The sequence below is a fragment of the Cajanus cajan genome, chromosome 11 (assembly GCF_000230855.2).
Source record: "Cajanus cajan strain Asha chromosome 11, NIPB_CcT2T_4, whole genome shotgun sequence".
NCBI lineage: Eukaryota > Viridiplantae > Streptophyta > Magnoliopsida > Fabales > Fabaceae > Cajanus > Cajanus cajan.
This window is the reverse complement of record NC_138527.1, coordinates 263,069-278,437: the sequence shown is the minus strand read 5'-3', so window position 1 is coordinate 278,437 and position 15,369 is coordinate 263,069. Positions and strand designations below refer to the sequence as shown.

General features: G+C 32.0%; 1 protein-coding gene across 1 annotated transcript; it reads left to right on the top strand.

Annotated features, from left to right (window-relative positions):
• The first annotated feature begins 2,014 nt into the window (after positions 1 to 2,014).
• LOC109804599 (uncharacterized) lies at positions 2,015 to 15,140 on the top strand. Its single transcript, XM_020366453.3, has 7 exons — positions 2,015 to 3,457; positions 12,427 to 12,633; positions 12,708 to 12,800; positions 12,880 to 12,981; positions 13,056 to 13,268; positions 13,421 to 13,543; positions 13,629 to 15,140. The coding sequence occupies exons 2-7, from the start codon at positions 12,562 to 12,564 to the stop codon at positions 13,692 to 13,694; spliced, it is 669 nt and encodes a 222-aa protein (XP_020222042.1). The 5' UTR covers positions 2,015 to 3,457; positions 12,427 to 12,561; the 3' UTR covers positions 13,695 to 15,140.
• The last annotated feature ends 229 nt before the right edge of the window (positions 15,141 to 15,369 follow it).

Here is a 15,369-nt window from a genome sequence, read left to right as displayed (position 1 = left end):
TATCTGGTGTATATGCCTACACTGTGAGCTAGAGTGAGATGTTTCTCACTCTCTTTTCTTTGTATTGCTTTCCTTTGATTGTTATACAGGTGATCATCAGCATGAGGCTGAAGATGTTGGTAATGAAGCTTAAGCTTCTATGTTGGGATTTGCTCTGATAGGACATGTGACCTCGGGGCGTAAATAAAATTAGATTAGGATGTTGTTCTTATTAAATTATTTTGAAAAACTTAGTTTTATTTCTTTGTAATTTTATTGACATGTTATTTGGATTAAGTTTATGAATGTGAACTCTTTGCCCTTATGTGGTTAGGGATTTGGCTTTTTTTATGAAGAATTTTATTGAATTTTATTTTATTTTTTTAATTACGATATATGTATGTTGGGGTAGAGGGTGTCACATGTTGTAAGAAGTCTTTGGAACCGCTTAAACACTCTAATGCTTGACAAGGAAATAAAGAAAACAAGAAAGTAAATATGCAACTAGTCGTGTTCCTAAGCAAAAGTTTGGGTGGACACTTTTGAGTCTTCCAACATACTTTCACAAGTACTAAATGAAAACTACTAAAGAACTTTACAAACAAATTGGATGTTTTGAGTAGGCACTTAAAACCCCTCAAAATCACTTTCAAGCAATAGACCTTTACAACACAAAGAACATAAGATCAAAATCGAGAATGAAAATTAAGGAACAAGTCTTCAATCTTTCTCCTAAACAATGAACAAACACATTATTGTAATATAGCTCTAGTATTTGCACTCCACTCAAAATTTTTAGCTCCCAAGCTCCTCCAAAAGATAGCTTCTCCCATGGAGTCAATCTCTTAGGCCTTTATTAACATTCCAATATCCTATTATCCAGACCTCATTAGGATATTATTGTGCTTTGCTTCAAGAAATGGTGGAATCATGCAATCTGTAGTGAAAGGGAAGCTTATAAATCTTGATGGACCAACCCTAAAAGGAGTTGCTGGGTTGAGCGAAACCAGGGGCACAAAGCCCTAATCTTTCAACTTTGGTGATCTTGAGGAGCTGGCAACCTTTAGGGACTGTCAAAGGAATCCGGAGAACGCAAACTATAGTAAGTTTTTTGCTAGAGGTATGAAGAAAAATTATAGGTTAATCTCTTTTATAATTGCTTGGATGCTTAAGCCTAAACTTCATAATCATGCTCAAATGTCTAGAGATGATATTCTGCTGATGCATGTGATTAAGAAAAAGGAAAAGATTGACTGGGTCTCTATTGTAAATGATTGCATTTGGAAAGCTAGTAGAAAGGAGGATGGTCCTATATCATATGCTTTGTTATTATCTAGAGTGTTTGAGAATGCAGGGGTAGATCTTCAGGGGGAGAAAAAGATTATTCTCCATGCTTCAAATAAAACTAAGAAATCCTTTTTGCATCACATGGGGATGTTGAAGCAAGAGGATAAGTGGATATTCAAGAGAGATATTCCACCTACACCTGAACCAGCAACTGATGAAGGTGGTGTTCCATCTCATGATGAGGATCAGCCACCACAAGTGGAGTAAGAACCGGAACAAGAGCACCAATCGGATCCCAAGGAATTTTCTCCTTTTGAGCAAATAATGATAAACAAGCTTGATTTTATCATAGAGATGACAAGGAAGTATGAGTCTCAATATTCTAGCATTCTTGATCAGTTTGACAACCTTGATCATAAGATTGCAAGGATTAAGACTCAGTTGGGAATTCAAGAGGATCCAGAGTGATGTGCTTGGTTGGTGCTATGTTTTTAGGAGCTTCATGTTTTGTTGTAGGAGTTTAGTTTCAATTTAGTGGTTTTTAAAATTCCAAGTTTTTTAGTATTTCAATTTGGTTGTAATGATTTTAATTTCTGAACAATTGTGTTTTGTTTTAAATTTTCAATTTGGTTGTAATAGTCTTAAGTGTTGAACAATTTAATTCTGGTATAATTTAAATTTGGTTGTGTTTTGATATTGACTTATCATAATTTGAGCATTGGTATACATTTGTGATGCACTTGATGTATATTTATTAATGTTTCCTAGTGCATATGAAATAGTGCTCATAAGAACATGTGTGACTTATTTCTTGGAATTATTTGTGTATAAAATGTTAGACACATATGTATTGTGTATTCTTATTTTTCGTATGAATGTTGGACAAACATTTTTGTGCATATATACATATGGAATCTACAATGATATTTCTATAAACTTGGGCATATTACTTTTATAAGTTCTATTGTATGTTTTTTATGTCCAAAGGGGGATAAATGTTTTGAATTTGTTTTGCAAGTTTGTCTACTAACAAGGCATGAACAAGCTAACAAGCTACTCATATTGTCATTTAACTTGAGCAAAACATATTGGTTAGAAAAACATATTGGTTCATCAAAAAGGGGGAAATTGTTGAGATTCATGGATGATGAATCAAACTCAACTCTGAAGTTCTGAGAGTTTTGATGATAACAAAGGACACAAACTAATAACAAAGGACAAGCTAATCAAGAAAAGAAGACATGAAGATCATGAAAGAATACAATATGTAATAGGAGTAGCTTATATGTTCTTATATGATGTGTTGCCTTGTTGAGTTTATTTTGCATGTGTATGCTTTGTGCATGAGTTAATCTTAATCTAAATTGACTAAGAGTGAGTATGATGATGATTCAAATGACTTGGAAAGTTTTCTAAAGTGTGAAATTGAGTTTTTGAAAACTAACTCAAAATAATCGATTATCATTAAAAATAATCTATTATTCCAGCAAGAGGTTCAGGGAACCTTGCTGTAATAATCGATTATCTGAGAAATAATCGATTATTCCAGGAACACTACAAAAAAATTAGGATTTAACGAGGGTTATTTAGCTGGGGTTATCATAACCTCTAGAAATGTATGAAATTATCAAGGGTTTTATTAACCTTAGTTAAGTTTCAGTGGTTTATACTAAAACCCCAAGTAAATAGATGGATTTATTATGAACCCCCGTAACATTTAGATATTTTTTATTTAATTTAATTTATTCATTAAAAATTATGATTCCCACCTTTTTGTTTTTAATTATTTTTCATTTCCCCCCTTTTTTTTTATCAATTCAATCATTTTTCCCAGCCCCTTCAAATCGCGCGTAACCCTATTTTTCCCTTTCTCCCTTTCGTTCTCTTCTCCACTTTCGTTCTCTTCTCCTTCCCTCTCCTCAGCTTCGGCACCGGCACCGCCGCCCGCCTCCTCCTCAATCTCCATCCCGTCGCCGTCCTCCACGTCTGGGAGCTCGACCCCGTCGTCCTCCAGGTCGCCCGCAAGTATTTCAACCGTCGCTGTCCATAAGGAGCGTCTCTTCATCTACGTCGAGAACGCGCTCGACGCCGCTGTTCGCCCAAGCCCATTGATCAGGCTGCACGACGCTCTACTGTTCAGGACAACTGCTTGCACAACCTTTTGCTGTTCCAAGAACGTTCTACTATTTGTGTAAGATCCTCTCATTTTTTTTATTCTTATAAGATTTTTATATATAGCAATTATCATCATGTATATTCCATCTTAGGGAAATTTTATTTGGTCGTGCAACTGAGAGATTTGTACGGAAGGGAAAATAGGGGGTTTTGTGGGGTTAGGTAATGATTTCCCTGTTCTTTGTTTGAACACTGAATTCTTGCTTTGTTATGGGATGATTAATAGTGTTGGCATTATGATGAGCATGGAGATCTCTATCGCAAGGTATTAGTAACTATCATTATGATGAGCATAGAAACTTAAAAGAGCTTTTTAGAGTGTCTTTATTAAAAATAAAGAGGTTTTTCCATTATAGAAACTATTAAAAATTCTTTTAAATTAGTATTCGAATAGACTGTTAGTGTGTTTAGTTCGACATGTTGAAACATTTGATTTATGTCAAACCAAAAGCTATTCTGTTACTTCAGTGTTTTTATTTGATTTGACCAGAAAAATTGAGTGTGCATAGGTTAAAAACACTAGTCCAAACACCTTATAAGCAGATATGATAAACTCTTAATTATGCTATGCAAACATTCCACCCCAAGAGATTGTTTCAAATAATTGCTGCATAATTTTAACCAAGCAATCATTTTACATCAATCTCTTCAATTCACTACATTAGCATGATCGTGTTTAAATGAAAAGAATGATTAGGAGATTAAATTTGGAAATTTCATTAATCTTGCTTGCATTTCTGTCACTTCAAGAGGGTCAACAAAGAAACGAAGCTCTTTCTTTTGTATTATACTCGTTGACTTTGCACGTGGATTATTGCCCTTCTAAAATAGGATATTGCAGTGCTGTTGGATTTGTAGACTGCTAAGCCATCCCACACAACAATCTAAAAAGTAATAAAACTATTTTATATGATGAATGTTCTTGTCCACATTACAATTCCGTGTTTAAAATATGAAAGATTTGATTCTGCAATTTGTACTGCTTTGTTATGGGATGATTAATAGTGTTATGTGATCAAAGTTCAATTTCCTCCACATCTTATGCTTTGATTTCCCATCATATATTATAATAATCAAGATAAAAATAACCATCACAGTTAAGCAATTCAAATGTGCATGTTGAAAGTGTCAATTGCTGAAAAAAGTTGGCTGGGATTTTTATGTTTTTCTATTGCAATGACTAGCTAGTAATTAATTTAGAATATTGGTGGCCTCTTGTTTGATGAAATAGTAAAATAGTCATGTACCAATTTACCATGTTAAACAGTTTTGTGGGGGGGAATATCAACCACCACCCCATTTTGGATGGAGGGAAGAAAGACATGAAAAAAAAATTATGATAAATGATGAAATAAAAAAAATGAAAAAAGAATGTAGTAAAAGATGAATGAAAATATATACCCAATTGCTGTAGTGGAATCTTACGAAAGGTAAGTGATGATATTTAAACAGCTTTTTGAATTAAATATTCTATTCATATTTATTATTTCCATTTATTAAGTACTGTTATCATTCTTTCAATTTAACTAATAGTTTAATTTTAAATCTTAGATATGTAATTATGTTTAATGTTATGAAAGCTAAAATTTTATATTAGATAATAATTTCAATTCAAATACATAATTATATTTAATTAATAAAAATTGCATGTGATTTTTTTTATAATATATATGTATGATATTTACTCTAAAAACCTCTGAAAGGCAAGGCACAACAGCCAAACCTTGATGCGTACTACTAAAAATGTTAGTTACCAATTGGGAAAAATGATAATGAAAGCACTTTTCTACCGCCAACTAAAAAAACTTGTGATATAAACTTTAAAGATGTGGTGGTGTCTTGTCATCCTTTATTTTCATAGACTCTACTCTGTTTTGAATCCAACATTTTGTAAACAAGTTTCTATGATATCCAATATTTTATTATGCTTTTGCAGTAAAACAAAATCTATTTCAATTTGGGTTAATGCTTTTCATCTCGTAGCCACAAATTTAAAGATAACTGCCAATTGTAACTATGAAATAATTAGACAAGGATTTTAATCAAGTACTAAGAATTTAAATTATATAAATCCTTTGGCATATATCCTTCAAGTGAAAAAGATTTCGTAGGTAGTTATAAGATTCCCAATTAAACCTCTGACATAGAATTTCATACCCTGTGCCTGTTCCTGAGATATTTATTGAGGCAAGTTAGGTAATACTATTGTCACGGTTTCCACAATAGCCTCAAATTCCACAATAGTTTCCTCTGAGAAAGTTGGAGTTAACATCACAACTAATAGGATTAAAAAAATTAAAAGAAAAAGAGCATTCCTAACTCATTATAAGCTTAAATAATGATCTTTTCAAAATTAAATAGAAAGCTGAGTCACATTGCAAATTATTGTCAACCCAAAGATTAAATACAAGATAATGTCAGGATTGAATCAAGTTTTATTATTTTCCATCATAAACATTGTTACTCATCCCTATATTAAAATGCCAATACTGCAAAATTGAAATTGAAATTCATATCAAATGGCAAACATTTTCTTTTTTCTTTGCTGCAATATTTTACTGGTCATTTTCTTTTTTCTTTACACGTCTCTGAATCCTAACTAGCTTTTTATTGTTTTCACTGTGCCTTCTATTTTGCAGCTGGTGAAAGGACCCAATAGAAGGCTTTTGTCAATTGTGGGTATGATTTCTATTTGCTTTTCTCACTCAGTTTTCACATTTTTTTTTATTTCTAAAGTTTGGTTTGTGCTTCTACATATCAAAGTTATTGGGAAAATACATAAATTTTAAATGTCAAAATTGTATTTGTGTCAGGTTTTAACACATCTTTAAATCGCAAGGCAACAAGCTGTTTTTATAATTTATTTTGTTTTTATGTCCATTTTTTTAAACTTTCAATAATATTACGATAATTAAATTAATTTATACCTATAAGATAATTATAACTTTTTAAATAAAAATAAAAAAATTATTAAATAAATATTATAAAAAGAATATAAAAGTTTTTTAATTTATAATAATTACACATTATTTATTGACAAGAGTAATTAAACAGAGATATAAAATATCTTTTCTCTTGTTAGTTGATAATAATATTTATGATAAAAATGTTACGGTAGTTTTAATTCTTACTAATAAAAAAAATTAGTAATGTTTATTACAGCAATTTTAATGAAACATAATTTTATTTTCTTTAAGCAATTTCTTTAATCTTGTGATCTCAATTAAAAAAGTGTCACTTAAAAAAAAAAGCATCATTGAAAGTGCAATCACAATTATTTTATTATTGCTCTAGTGAATTGTTATAGTGAATTGTCTATTTCTACTGGGAGATATACCATAAAGAAGAATTATTTTATACTATATTTGTAAATAAACATTTATTATATTTTTTGCGAGACTCGAAATTCCTTTTTTTCTCTTTTTCCTACTATTCACTATATTTGTTTAATTATTTTCTTTCCTTTCCGATCACACGCAGAATTAGTTTTAATTTTTTTTGTTATGATTAGATTTTGTTACATATATATTTATGTTGTTGTTGCTTGCAGGGGATTGTGTGCATACCTACTGCCAAGTCATATTGTTGTGTACCTACCTACTACCTAGTTAGGTTGTTGCGTGCTTACTAGGTACCCCAAGCAAAAATATATATTCTTATGCTTCTTAATTTGTTTAAATTATTTCTTTAGCCTTATGTTTTATTTGAATATAAATAAATATTTGATTCCTATTTGGGTATGTAATTAGGCACAAATGCAACTAATTTATTGATTTTTTTTGTCATTATATGTGTATTAATTAGGATCTTTTACGAAAGAAATTTTAATTGGTTACATTGTCTATGTCTTTAGAACCTAATAACACTTAGATTCATTAATCAATCCTAGTAATTCTAACTTAATAGGAAAAAAATTCAAAATCAATTATCTTAATTGAACTCGCCTTTTATAAGTAAAAGGTTTTCATTTTAGTTCTTTATAAAATAATTACTTGAATTATCATGTCATGAACAGACCTAGTCTTCATGGATAAGTGTTGGATTGACATGCCGCGAAATACACCTCAATATATGGAAGGGCTGCATAAATTCTTGGATTTTGCTTTTGCTAATAAGTGTGTTGAGGGTAAGATAATTTGCCCATGTCCAAAATGCAAGTTTAACAAATGGCAAACTCGGGAGGTAGTGCTTGAGCACTTAATTATTAAACCGTTTCCAAAAGGATATACGTTTTGGCTTTTACATGGAGAAACAAGTTGTGAACAAACTACTATTGAAACACCTCTAATGTCACAACAAAATGAAGATAAAAGTCCTACTAATGATCCCATATGTGACATGGTTAACGATGCATTTGGGAATTTTGTCTATAACAATGATGTTGAGGATTACGAGAATCTGATACCAGAATCAAGTCAAATAATGCCTGATGATATTGTAGAGTATTTTGAGTTGATGAAAGATGGGCAACAAAGTCTGTATGACGGATGTGATAAGTATTCTAAACTCTCATTCTTAATCAAGTTGTATCACATCAAATGTTTATGCAAAATAAGTGACAAAGCCATGTCAATGATACTAGAGTTGTTAGCAGATGTTTTTGTGCATGCTAAAATCCCACATACATTCTACGAAGCCAAAAAGATCATTAATAAGCTTGGCCTTAATTACTCCAAAATAGATGTTTGCCCATATGACTGCATGTTATACTTTGGAGAAGACAAAGATAGAGAAACTTGTAAAAAATGCAATACATCTAGATGGAAGCCAAAAAGTAAGAAGAGTATGATTGGTGGTACTAGTGCTAATAAGAAAAAAAAGGTTCCTGCAAAAGTTTTGAGGTATTTTCCTTTAAAGCCACGTTTACAAAGGATGTTTATGTCTTCTAAAATAGCCGAGCATATGCAATGGCATGCATTAGAAAAAACAAATGATGGCATGTTAAGACATCCAAGAGATTCTGAAGCATGGAAGAACTTTGACTTGAAGCATCCTCAATTTGCTTTAGACCCTCGAAATGTGAGACTTGGTTTAGCTACTGATGGGTTCAATCCATTTGCACATATGAACGTAAGTCATAGTATTTGGCCAGTTGTACTCATACCTTACAATCTTCCTCCTTGGATGTGTATGAAAGATAGTTCATTCATGCTTTCCATGATCATTCCTGGTAAGCGGGCACCAGGAAATGATATTGATGTGTATTTGCAGCCATTAGTAGAAGAGTTAAAAGAGTTATGGTATAATGGCCTTAGAACTTTTGATTCATATAACAATGAAGTGTTCAATATGCATGCAGCTCTGTTATGGACTATTAGTGATTTTCCTGGTCTTGGAACCTTATCTGGGTGGAACGTACATACTGGGTTGGCGTGTCCTAGGTGCAATTTTGACTTTACATCTAATCATCTTCGTAATAGTAAAAAATTTTGCTTCATGGGTCATCGTCGTTTTCTGAATCAAAGGCATAAATTTAGACTAGTTCGAAGTAGATTTAAGGGAAATGTTGAAAATAGAAATCCACCTTTGGCAATTACAGGTATGGATGTCTTACAACAGGTTGAGAATCTTAATGTTGTATTTGGGAAACAACCAGAAGAAGAGGTGCGAGGAAAAAGAAAACAAGGAGAACGTCATACTAAGGTAACCACTATGCAATGGCGAAAGAAGAGCATATTTTTTGAGCTTCCTTATTGGGTAAACAATTTGTTGCACCACAATCTTGATGTCATGCATATTGAAAAAAATGTATGCGACAATGTTATATTTACATTATTGAATGACTCAACAAAATCAAAAGATAACTTAAGTGCACGAAAAGACTTACAAGAATGGGGTATTAGACCTGATCTTTGGCCTGAACAGAATGGTAAATATCTTCCTGCTATATATACATTGACAAAAGAAAATAAGGATATCTTTCTCAGAACTTTGAAGAACATTACTGTTCCTGATGGCTACTCAAGTAACATTAGTAGATGCATTGATCTTAATCAACGTAAACTTGGGGGATTGAAAAGTCATGACTCACATGTTTTGATGGAGCAACTTCTACCTCTTGCAATAAGAAAGGCACTCCCAAAGCAAGTGTGTTCTGTGCTGATTGATTTGTGTTCATTTTTTAGACAATTGTGTAATAAAGTATTACAAGTTGATGAACTTGACCAACTACAAAGTAGAGTTGTTATCACATTATGTCATATGGAAATGTTATTTCCACCTTCTTTCTTTACGGTCATGGTTCATTTGATTGTGCACTTAGTTGAAGATGCCAAGCTTGGAGGACCCGTCCAATATCGATGGATGTATCCTATTGAGAGGTACTTAGGAAAATTAAAGTCTTATGTGCGTAATAGGGCTCAACCAGAAGGCTCTATAGCTGAAGGGTACATGGCTGAAGAGGCTTTAACTTTTTGTTCCAGATATTTAGATGGAATTGAGACTATATTCAATCGATTAGGTCGTGTTAATGACGAACCTGATATTGTTTCACATAGTCAAAGCACTTTGTTTCCACCTATTGGTAAGCCAGTCGGAGGTTATACTTACTTCACTTTATCAACAAAGGAAAAGTTACAAGCACATCGTCATGTATTGACTAATTGTGCACAAGTTGACCCATTTATTCGGTAAATACTTTGACTATATAATTTACTATAATCGATCTTTACTTAAAATATTATTTATAATTTCATTATATACTTCTTATAGGGAATACAGAGATATTCTCCGTAGACAAATGAGAAGTCGTACACGATCATCCACTATGATAGACAAGAAAGTTCATAGAGAGTTTGCTGAATGGTTTTCACGTCGTGTATGTATATTTACACTAAACCACTTTTTTTTATATATAATTTTCATGACTATTGATTTTTTTTTTTAGATAAGAAATGACTCTAATGGATCCTATTCAGATGATTTAAAGTTTTTAGCTATGGGTCCAATTGATTGTGCAAAGCGTTATAGTGCATACAATGTAAATGGATTCAAGTTTCGTACATTGGAGAGAGATCAAGGCCTTAAAACACAAAATAGTGGAATATTTGGTACATTTGGCACAAGGAGTTATGCTAGTAGTAGTGACAATCAAATGCAATTTGGGGGTGTGCCTTATTATGGGAAATTATTGGACATAATTGAGATAAACTACCAAGGTCGATTTTCAGTTACCTTGTTCAAATGTATGTGGGCTAATACAACTACTTCTAGAGGGATTGTGAAAGATGACCTAGGATTTACATTAGTAAGTTTTGCACATTTGATACACACTGGTGATGATGAGGATGATGAGCCATACATTCAAGTTTCAGAAGCTCAAACTGTTTACTATGTAGAGGATGAGTTAGATAAAAATTGGAGCATACCTGTACATGTAAAGCCACGAGACTTATATGACATGGGTGGAGAAGATGGTGATACTTTTCATGAATGTTTGCCTTTTGAGCAACAAAATTTGGAAATATTATTTCCAGATGGGGAAGGGAATATTCCATTAACAAGGTCAAATTTTAATTGTTATTTTATATATTAATTGTATTTTCATATCATCCTTAGTGTGTGTTATATTTACTATTATCTATTAATTTGGTAATTTGACTTATACTAATGTTATTGATTTCAGGATACCTGAAGATGAAGGAAATTTCCAACAAGAAGACTAGCGAAGCACATACAAACAAAGGTGGCTCTTTTGGCCATGTTTCAGCCACTCCCCACAATAGAAGTACTCAACTGTCATCTTCACATCATTCATCTCATCCTAGTATGTATTAAAAATACAATGTTTCTTTACTAATATTTAAAATTACACTTGAAGACAACACCTTTTCTAATGAATATGATATGTTTCATGTTAGGAACCTTGAAGATGAAATTTACAGTCTCAACAAAGTCTAACTCATCACCTCAACAACCTTGTACTCAGGCACCACCTCCACCCCCCCTAGCATGTCAACCTAGTAAGATGTTTCCACTTTCATGTCAATTTATACTTATTTTACTTGCATTAATTATTTTGACTTGCTTCGCTTATATTGATCTATTTGATTTCCAGCACCTCAAGTGCATACTTATCCTTCACAACCAAATAGTCAACCTCTACCCCGACCTACACTTCAATCTAATACAATATCTCCTCCAACTCAACCTAGTAAGATGTCTCAACTTTCATTTCAATTTGGAACTCATACATTAATTGCATTAGTTGTATGGACTATATTTCTTATTTCATTTGTATTATTCTAATTGTTTTTTAGGATCTTTGAAGAAGGGGACATTTCCCACTAGCAACAGTAACTCTACACCTCAACTAAATATTCAACCTCCACTTGCATCTCATTTTGATTCTCAACCTGCACATGATTTTCTATATGAATCTACACCTGTAGCTACATCTGAGTTACAATCTGATAGTGACGAGGAAGGAAATGAAGAAATTGGCATGCAAGAAAAGCAATCAAAGGTTGCATCACATAGGAGATCATGGCTTGTTGATGTGATAGGTAAGCTTTAATTAATATTATTTAAATTACATATATTAGAAAATTTGTTCCTTATGTAAGAGATCAAGTCTTGTTGACTTCATAGGTTAGATTTAATTTACTAGTATATAATTAAATTAAATTCTTGTTTCTCATGTTTATGTGATATTTTAACAGATGATCAAGGAAATAAAAGTACAAAACATTTGACAGTCAATGATGTTTGGTTTTTACCTCCTACTGAAAAGATTGTTGTGCATTGGAATAGTGAGGACCAACCGATTGACAATGCTGGAGCATTATTGAATAGGTTCTTAGGTCGAGTTGCGAGAAATGTCAATGCATTTCCTATTTGCTATCAAAGTTGGAGAAAGATTCCAAAAGATTATAAAGAAAATGTTCTTAAGAACACCATTGAAGTAAGTTATGTATGCATTTCACTTATTTGTAATTTCAATTATACTCAAACTATGGTTAAGTTTAATTATTTAATAATTTGAAGGCTAAGTTTGAAGTTCACTCTCAAGCTCATGTACAATATGTCTTCAAATCACTTAACACAAAATGGAGTGACCATAGGCAACAATTATGGAACCAAAGGAATGATGGAACACGTACTAGAGATGAATTGATTGCAATGGTTCCAACAGGAATAAATACAGATCATTGGGCTTCTTATGTTGACTATCGTCTAACTTCAAAAATGAAGGTACTATAAACAATTTTTTTTTTATCCTTACTATTTATGCACATGGACTTGTTAATTTTTTTTATCATGAATAGGAAATTTCCCAAAAAAATAAGGATAATAGAAAGAGGCAAGCATTTCCTCACACTGGTGGATCCAAGAGCATTGCAAGAAAGAGACATGAGATGGTAACTTAAAACTTTTAATAATAAAATTATACTTTTTCTTCTAGTGTATATAAAAATATAATTTTGTTACATTTTATAGGAACAAGAGTGTGGTCGTAAAGTTAGTAGAGGAGAAGTATGGATAACAACACATAAACATGCTAATGGAGAATTTGTAAATGATGAAGCAAGAGAAATTAGTGTAAGTGTATTTTGGGTAAATATTATAATGCTCAAACAAGTATATGTCAACTTATATGGTTACTTATATTATAGGAAAAAATTAAAGCATATGAATCAGATGCACCATCATTTTCACAAGACATATCAACTCAAGATTCTCTAGCACATGCTCTAGGAAGTCAAGAACATTGTGGACGTGTTCGAGGGATGGGATTGGGACCTTGCCCATCTCGCTTGTTTGGATACACTAGGCATTCTCATAGTGGGATGGCTTCATCTTCTTCTTATAGACAATTGCAAAATGAGGTTAGTATCTGTTTCTTTTTCTTTCATTGCTATTAATTTTTTGGGACTGAATTAATTCCTTATGAATGGGACATAATTGGTGGTGTTATTCCTAATGCATTGTAATTTTTTTTTATTTGGTTTGACTAAGTCAATTAATTTTTTTAAAACAGGTCACTGCCTTGAAATCACAATTGGATGAACAAAATAAAAAATTTGAGACAATGTTTAACTTTTTTGCGCAAAATTATCAAGGTCAATTGCCCCCCAATATGGCAATGTTTCATCCTTCACCGGTAATTTTTAAAAGTGAAATAACTTTTTTAATATATTTCATATAATTTTCTAAGTTTTAAATTATGATTTACATTTATATTTCAGGTTTCTGATCAAGGAAGCGTACCAACTAATGAAACAAATTCTCAACATGGAGATGAACATATTTGATAGTTGATGATGAGCATACTAATTTGCAGATGATTTTCTTTTATTTTTGGAAATTTGATAGAACATATTGTACTAGTTTGTTTTGAGGAACATATTGTAAGTTTTTATATTTACTATTTTGTAGGATTAATCACACAATACAAGTTTCATACATTGTGCTTGTTTTGTATGTACTTTGTGTTTTGTAGTGAACTAATATAAATTTGTGTTACTTTTATATTTTATATTTTGCATCTTTATTACTTGATTTATTTTATATAATTATATAAAAAAAGGTTATTATGTAATACTTATCTTGTATAATATTATATGTGCAAGTATAAGAAAATATTCTTTTAAAAATATGTATTATCGAAAAGTATAAGCTAGGAAAAATTTAAATTGTATTAATAGAGGTTGTATAACTCCCAACACATTCCTGGGGTTATAACCCCTGCTAACTTACAGGGGTTACACATGTTATTTAATGAGGGTTATAAACACACATTACTTAACAGAGGTTCGTAATCCTGGTTAATTACTAAGGGTTAAAAATCGCAATTATATAGTTGGAGTTACAAACCCTTGTTACTTCTTGGGGTTTCGAAACCGCAACTACATAGTCAGGGCTACAAACCTTTGTTAATTACTGGGGTTAAAAACCTCAACTAATTAGTTGGGGTTTAAAACCGCCAGGAAATTTGCAATTTCCAGGGGTTTCTAAAAACCGCCGTTAAGATGTTCCTAGGGGTTAAAAACCTCAACTAATTAGTTGGGGTTTAAAACCGCCAAGAAATTTGCAATTTCCAGGGGTTTCTAAAAACCGTCGTTAAGACGTTCCCTACGGATGATTTACCGGGGGTTTGTGCAACCCCTGGAAATGTGTTTAGCGGGGGTTATAACCCCGGTTAAATTCAAAATTAACCCCCATTAAATCCTATTTTTTTTGTAGTGGAAGTACTCTCTAAAATAATCGATTATCCTACAAAATAATTGATTATTATGTTCTTGAGTGATTTCCAGAACTCATGAAGAACAAAATAATCGATTATCCTTAAAAATAATCGATTATCTGGGTCTAGAAAGCTTTATAAATAGTTTTCACACTTTGAAACAAAGATAAATAGATGAACAGAAAATAGAAGAGAGAAAAATTGATTTTGTGAAGTCTTTGTGACCTTCTTGGAGTGTTTTCTTTTTGAAACCAAGAAGAAAAACATTTTGTGAAATGCTTTGAAAAAGATCATCATCATCACTACATTCTTGGAAGTAAAGGATTAAGATTTGTCAAGAATTCACAGTCTGATGTTCAGCTTCCAGGTGAATCCGTTCCTTTAATTTTTTGTGTAATGTGTAAAGAAATCTTGAGTAGGTGTCTCAAGTGGTAAGGAATTCTTGTAGTGAGTTTCTACAAGAAGTGTTTTCTTGGGTGTAAGAAAGTGTCTATCTTGAGTGTTGAAGTGTGTGCATGTGTGGTATGCTTGTAAAACTTCTTCATTGAGATAGTGGAACAAATCTTGATCAGGTTATGATTAAGGACTGGATGTAGGTCACATGTGGAGTGACTAAACCAGAATAAAACACTTTGCACTCTTCTCTCATCATTATCTCTTGTATTGATTAATCTTTAATTGAATTTTACAATGACTGAGTCTGAGTAATTTTCTTGCATGGTTAAAACTGATTAAAAGTGAAT

Bases quoted from the DNA above. Each gene is read 5' to 3' on its own strand.
- LOC109804599 (XM_020366453.3), top strand. From the start codon at position 12,562: ATGGTTCCAACAGGAATAAATACAGATCATTGGGCTTCTTATGTTGAC. The intron at 12,982-13,055 runs GTAAGTGTATTT...CTTATATTATAG, and splicing joins ATGAAGCAAGAGAAATTAGT to GAAAAAATTAAAGCATATGA. The intron at 13,544-13,628 runs GTAATTTTTAAA...TTTATATTTCAG, and splicing joins CAATGTTTCATCCTTCACCG to GTTTCTGATCAAGGAAGCGT.